Below are 7,348 nucleotides of genomic sequence, written 5' to 3'. Positions count from 1 at the left end.
TTTGCTTTCATTGTGTGACTTTGTTTCATTGTTCTTGTTGTGGTTTAGTGGTGTGTGTGTGTGTGTGTGAAAGCTAAGGTATAGATTAGATTAAATTCAACGTTATTGTCATTGTGCAGAGTACAAGTACAAAGACAACGAAACACACTTATTTAGTCTTAGCTTAGCTTATAATTGGTCCAAGCAAAAACTATGGAGTTAAATAAACAATCCAATCCAACAATCAAAAGCAATTGGATGCCTCTGTGTGAAACAGTAAACAGGGGTCACTAAAAATAAGGTAAGAAAATAAGCTACTTTATTCATCCTGAGGGAAATTCAGTGTCATAACCATAGACTGTAAAGGTCATAACAGCACCGTCCAGTGCAAATACACACATACAAACACATTCAAATAAAATCAAAATAAATACAATATCACATCAGTTTGTCATAACGACAATGAAGGGAGGAGTTGTAGCCTAGAGTCTGATGGCTGCTGGTAGAAAAGACCTTGACTCTCAGTGGAGGAGATTAGCCTGCCACTGAAGGTGCTCTTGCAGCTCAACAAGCCTGTCACCTCTGCAATCACCCAGAGTTTGCGATGTGTGAGTCACCAGACTTAGGTTTCACCCACCAATTGTTCACAAAGGCATTGACTTTATTCTTGATTATGAGAAAGTTCAAAAGTAACCTGTTCATGATACAGTAAGTAAGGTGGTCATAAAGTATAGGCTGGCTAAATTATCTAAGCTGTTTGGCACAGCCATGGATTTTTTTCAATGTCAAATTTAATCAGCTCTGTATGAGGGACAAATTTAGCTTCACATGTGACCAATTTTGATTAATCTGCCTCACGCGCAGTGATTTTCCCTCTGGGGGCGCGCTTCAATTTGTCCAAAGCACACGAGACCCTGTCGCTAAGCAACGACTGCAAACTTTGGGAGAAGTGGTGGCTAGGTAAGCACAACACAGCCTGATAGGAACCATGGCGTGCATTTAACACCGCTACCCAGTGTTTTAGTGGTTTATGTGTAAGAACACCACAATGTCCAAGGCCCCTAAGAAAAAGGACTACTCCTCCAGTCGAGTTGCATCGTCCCCGGCGCAGACACCGAATAAAGAGTAAGTTTTAGATAGCATAGCAAGCTATTGCTAGCTATTACTGTTAACCAATGACTAACGTTATGCTATTAACAGGTAGCCATTAGCCAACCCAACAAATAGCGAAAACATGTAAATTCAAACTGGAACATGACAAGTTATCAGAATTGTGAAGGTAAATTGACAGTGCAGTTTGGAATGTCAGAAATCACTAAACACTGCGTCCTTAATGGTCTAACGTTAACCCTTAAAAAGGCAAGAGTGAAAAAATAGTAATACAAAATAATTTTATGTTACAATCTGTCTCATTTGCATTGTGGATAGGGAGGGAACGTTAAAAACCAGCGCCCCAAGTGGTTGCGTTCCTATCGAAGAGCAGGTCCAAATCAGCGAAGTTATCTACCAAAAATATTCAGTGTGTGTACAGTAATAATCTTCTAACTGTGAAAATGCCAGGCCCTATTTGCCTTATTTAAAAAAAATCGAAATAGCTCCTTTTGTTTCATAAACGGACTACAAAAGAAGTCACGTGACTTTACCCTTTGACGTTAGGCTTGTTCGTCTTTATACAGATCTGTGCAGATCTGACTTGATGTGATGCATGCTGGGTTGAACACAATGCATACTGGGATGGACGCAATGCTTACTGGTTAGAAATCCTGTCCGACTTCTGTCAGCCGGGGAGGGACTTACCACCGTGACACCATGTCACATGACCTTAAAATATCGCTTATATCTGCATAAAGACGAACAAGCCTATTCACCTTATTCAGCCCCATATATAATATAAAAAACTAAGCAATAAGGACTGTAGAAGATAAAGAATATACTAAATATACTAAAATACAAATTATACTAAATAAAACTTAATCTAAATCAATTCTAAAAAACAGTATCCACATAGTGGGTGATTAAGCAATCAGGTGCGCTTGCAATGACTGAAGCAGGGACTGAGACTGTGGTCCTCTGTGCATAAGGTAAGGTAAGGTGCTCTTTGTGAATGAGTGTCATGGTGATGGTGCAAATGAGTAAGTCAAACAGTGCAAGAATAAAGTCTATATATCTATGTATAAATAACTATATTAAGAAAGGTATAAGTGTGGTCACAGTTCGGCTGTGGCATGGAGGGAGGGGTTGTGCATATGTGCTAATAAAGCACGCAAACAGTGAGGCAGAAGACAATGGTAAAGTGGCTAGTGGACAGACAGTTCAAGACTTGGAGGTGGTGAAGAGGCAGACAGACTATGCGGAGAAGTCTTTTTCTCCTCTTGCCTTAAGTGATGCATTGAACAGTTCAATGGCCCTGGGGATGAATGACTTCCTCAGTCTGTCTGTTGTGCAAGGCAGTGAGCGAAGTCTCCAGCTGATCAGGCTCTTCTGCTTAACAATAGTGCTGTGGAGTGGATGACACTCATTGTCCAAGATGTTGATCAGTTTGTTCAGGGTCCTTTTGTCAGATATTGAAGTGATGCACTCCAGTTCAGCTCCCACTACAGAGCCAGCTTTCCTTACCAGCCTGTCAATTCGCCCCGCATCCTTCTTCTTTGTGCTTCCTCCCCAACATACCACTGCATAGAAGAGGACACTGCAACAACAGACTGGTAGAACATCCTGAGGAGCTTGCTACACACATTGAAGGAGCGCAGCCTCCTCAGGAAGTACAGCCTGCTCTGCCCTTTCTTGTAGAGTGCGTCAGTGTTGGCTGACCAGTCCAGTTTATTGTCCAAGTGGAGACCCAGGTACTTGTAGGTGCTTACCACCTCGACATTGACCCCATCAATGAAGACTGGTAGCAGAGTGGGCTTAGACCTGCGGAAATCCACCACCATCTCCTTGGTCTTTGAAGTGTTGAGTTGGAGATGATTGAGTTTGCACCATTGCACAAAGTCCTCCACCAGGCTCATACTCCTCCTCCTGCCCATTCCTGATACACCCCACAATTGCAGTATCGTCAGAAAACTTCTGCATGTGTCATGACTCAGTGTTGTAGCAGAAGTCAGATGTGTACAGGGTGAACAGGACTGGAGAGAGCATAGTTCCCTGTGGCGCTCCGGTGCTGCTGATCACAGTGTCAGAGAGACAGTTCTTCAGTCTGACGAACTGTGGTCGCTCGGTCAGGTAATCTGTGATCCAGGTTACCAGGTGAGCGTCCACACCCATCTGCAAGAGCTTGTCTCCCAGTCTGAGGGGTTGGATGGTGTTAAAAGCACTTGAGAAATCAAAGAACATGATTCTCACAGCACTTTTCCCATTGTCCAGGTGAGAATGTGTCCTGTGTAGAAGATAAGTGATGGCATCGTCCATGCCCACTTTCTCCTGGTATGCAAACTGTATCGGGTCTAGTGAATGGCGTACCTGGGGTCTGAGCATACGAGTCGCTCCATTGTCTTCATCATATGTGATGTTAGAGCGACAGGTCTGTAGTCATTAAGCTCACTAGGATGTGGCTTTTTAGGGACAGGGGTGAGACATGATGTCTTCCACAGTGTTGGAACTTGTCCAAGTCGTAGACTTAGATTGAAGATGTGCTTCAGTGGCTCCCCCAGCTCAGCAGCACAGGTCTTGAGTAGCCTTGGACACAGTCTGTCAGGCCCCGCTGCCTTTCTCGTGTTCAGTTTCTTTAGTTTAGCGCTCACTTGTTTTCCTGTGATGATAAGGGGTGTAAGGGGAGGGGAGGGGAGGGGGAGGGGTGTATCTGGGATCTGTGTGTCTGATGGCTGTTGACTGAGGTCGTTGTCGCCTCATTGTTCGTGATCGCCATGTGGGGGAGGGGTGCAATATCCAGTGATGGTGGGGGTACACTTCTTCAGGCCAGTTATAATTTACATGCCGTCCCATGCCTCCTTCATGTTGTTTTCCTGCAACTTCTGTTCCACCTTCCTTTTGTAGTCCTCCTTAGCCTCCTTCAGCTTGACTTTGAGTTCCCCTTGCACGCGCCTCAGCTCTGCCATGTCCCCCTCTCTGTACGCCATATTTTTCCTATTAAGAAGGGTCTTGACTAGGGCTTTGACTTTTGCCCAAAAATCATATTCGAAGTTCGTTTGATTATTAATATTAAAATTCGAATATATTCGAATATGTATTAATAATATTTGAACCATTAAATGTCTTCCGTAAGACCGATATTGGTATCAAACTTAAGTTCTATTTGTTCTGTCCACCAGAGGGCAGTGTATCAGTCAATGTCAATAGACTACGTGCACGAAAGGCTGAGTAAATGCGTGTGTCAAAATTGTTATTATTGAGCATAGGGCTGGGCGATACAACGATAGCGATATGTATACTTACAACCGGACCCGCGTCACACAGAGCAGGTTGTTTGCGCCATGCCCCTTTTGAGGGGAAAACATTCCCTCAGAACAAGCCAGAGTGAACCGGTAGATGTACCAACCACACAGCTAAGAACCCCTCCCTGAGTTTCTTTTGCCTACCATGTCCTCAAAAAAAATCCTCATAGAAGAAAATTGTAAAAAGAAAAAGAAGAGAAGACCGTATATTTCTGGTCACTGAGTGGGGTTGTTGCACCACTTCGTACTCGGGAGACTGAAGGGACATGTTTTTATATTAATTGAATTAAGCTTTTGTAGGTATCTTTCACGGTCAACGACCGGCAAAGTGGTTATGTATTGAGTGATCATATTGATTTGTGGTATTTTTTGTTATCATTTACTCCTGCGATTTCTGTACGAATTACGTTTATTGACCATAATTTGCGTTGGAGTTAATGAGAGGGGTTGTTTGTTTTCCCCCCGAAAGGGGCGGGAACGTTTGTCACGAGTCAAGTTCCCGGATGTGCCGGTCTAACGTATAGCACATGTAATCGATATCAATAAAAAATACGTTCGATAGAACATTCATAATTAAAAGCAACACACACCTCCTGCCTTATGTTGTCCATAAATAAAATAGGCTAAATATATCTTGCATTGTAGTATGTCAAACTCTACCAGAATAGGCGGTAGAAGTAGGCCTAACGTTACCTCAACACAGACTCTCCTTGCCCCGTGCACTCTCTCTCTCTCCGTCTCAACAAGCGCATCCCTCCTCAGCATGCACATGTAATCCAAACATTAATCGTGCAAGACGACTGGCTGAATTGCTATTAAATCCGGTTAGCATCATTAGCACGCTACACGAATTTGTTCAAAACTACTGCATTCAAATTGACTGCTAAATTCTAATCATCTCAATCCCAATGCAAATGGAAAAGTATTTTCCAAGACTCAAACGGGCCTGTCCCAAGGAGAAAAAGTATTCAATTGAAACTTAAACACACGTGGGGAAACTGAACAGTCTAACCATAGACTATGATAAACTAGCAAATTAAGCTAACGTTACTTTGTTTACAATATTTCCAGGCTTCAACCAGTGCTGCTTTTCATTCAGAATTATCTGCACATTTATTTATTTGAGTGTTTTTAATGATTGTGTTGCCATTTCTTTTCCCTGTTTGCTTTGATTGATAACTAAGGTGATTAAAATCAGAGGAAGGTTAAGTTTAAAATAAAAATGTCTATGTGGGAGCTGCTCACTAAGCGCGAACCAGCCAGGATGCTAACCTACAGGAGCCCAGATGGCCAATAATAGCCTTGCTAATGAGCTCGCGATTTCACTTCAGAAGGCGTGAAAAAAACCTCGGAATCTGAATTGAAAACAACGTTTAAGCTACAACCAAATACATTTACAAAAAAATATTTCCATAGGCTACAGGTTCGAATATTAAGAGATCCCTAAAATTCGTTCGAATATCTTTAAAATTTTTAAAATAATCGAATTATATTCGAATAACGAAGTTCGGAGTCAAAGCCCTAGTCTTGACATTGCTGGTTATCCAAGGCTTGTTATTGGGAAAGCAGTGTACAGTTCTGGTGGGAACAACAATGTCCATACAGAAATTCAGGTAGTCAGTTGTGCACTGTGTGACCTCCTCTAAGTCCTCTCCATTCTGTAACACACTCCAGTCAGTGCACTCAAAGCAGTCTCTCAGAGCCTCATCCGCTTCAGGTGTCCACTTTCTGAAGGTGCGTGTGGCAGCTGGTAGCCTCTGTACTTTGGGCTTGTACATTGGCTGGAGATGAATGAGGTTGTGGTCTGACTTTCCCAGAGGGGGGAGGGGTTTGCACTGTATGCATCCCTCACGTCTGCATACATGAGGTCTATTGTCCTGTTTTTCCTTGTTGGCTAAATAGATAGACACACCTGATATTGAATTTATGTGCTACAATGAAGGCCTGTTAACTGTATGACAACAGTGGTTTATTTAAACTACAGCATAAGAACCAAAATTTACATAGCCAATGCAAACATAACCAAATTTTGCTGCTCTTATTTTTATTGCTCTTATTTTTTCATTATTATATGTGCCCTCTTATTTACTTATTTACTTACTTTTTTGTTTACTTGAATGTTATGTTTGTCTGTGGACTTAAATTGGAAAAATATGTCTTGTCTTCACCGTGGGATAGTGAGAAACGTAATTTCGATCTCTTTGTATGTCTGGAACATGTGAAGAAATTGACAATAAAGCTGACTTTGACTTTGACTTTGAAGAATTTATTTCGTCAGTCATCATGCTCATTTTAATGAGTAAGAATGAAAGTTCTGCTGTATTTATTGCAAACAAAATTCCGCGATATCTCCCGCGAGTCATGTCAGGCAGACTGTCCTAGCGTTCATGGGCTTCGGAAAACCCTTTTTCCCAGTGAAAACATCATCATTCCGCATCATTCACGTCACGTAATGTGTGAGTCAGAGGTCGGAAACTGGGGCTAGATTTTGCTAACAGAGTTGCCCAGTTAGGGGCTCGTCATCACTTTTATCATCACGTTGTAGTTCGTTTGCAGTCCATGTGGCCTTTCATGTCCAACAGTTTTAATGTGAACTTGGGAATTTGCATTTGCAAATACAGTTGTTTATTTAGGATTAGTGGGTGTATGTCCGATGGCAAAGCACATGAACACTTGCTGTGGGAGAAACAAAGTAGCCACGGGGGCGGTCCTTGTCATTCCAAAGTGCCATGAATGCACCATGTAGCCTGTCTGTCTGGGATGAGCTGCCCTCTGTTGTAGCTCCTCCCAGCTAGCCTCTGAAGATCACGTTTACGTAGAAAGCCAGACCAAGTCAGACTCAGTCGATCTCAAACAAGCCTATTGTCTAATAGACCTCTCCGAATAAGTCCCGCCGCCGAAACATCCAGATCCACCCAACTTCCGATTGTTGAATGTCTATGGGAAATAACATGGCGTTTCGAAAAATCGTACCTGTC

General features: G+C 42.5%; 1 protein-coding gene across 3 annotated transcripts in view; it reads left to right on the top strand.

The window, feature by feature from the left end:
* Nucleotides 1-898: 898 nt before the first annotated feature.
* Nucleotides 899-7,348, top strand: part of adgb (androglobin) — a 68,061-nt gene continuing 61,611 nt past the window's right edge. For all 3 annotated transcript variants that reach the window (XM_042096234.1, XM_042096235.1, XM_042096233.1), the window contains exon 1: nucleotides 899-1,104. In XM_042096234.1, coding sequence (XP_041952168.1) covers nucleotides 1,010-1,104 — 95 coding nt within the window. In that variant the 5' untranslated portion in view covers nucleotides 899-1,009. The remainder of the gene's footprint in view (nucleotides 1,105-7,348) is intronic.

The sequence above is a fragment of the Alosa sapidissima genome, chromosome 6 (genome assembly GCF_018492685.1).
Source record: "Alosa sapidissima isolate fAloSap1 chromosome 6, fAloSap1.pri, whole genome shotgun sequence".
Classification (NCBI taxonomy): domain Eukaryota; kingdom Metazoa; phylum Chordata; class Actinopteri; order Clupeiformes; family Clupeidae; genus Alosa; species Alosa sapidissima.
Note: the sequence above shows the minus strand (reverse complement) of the source record. Positions and strands in the feature narration are given on the sequence as shown.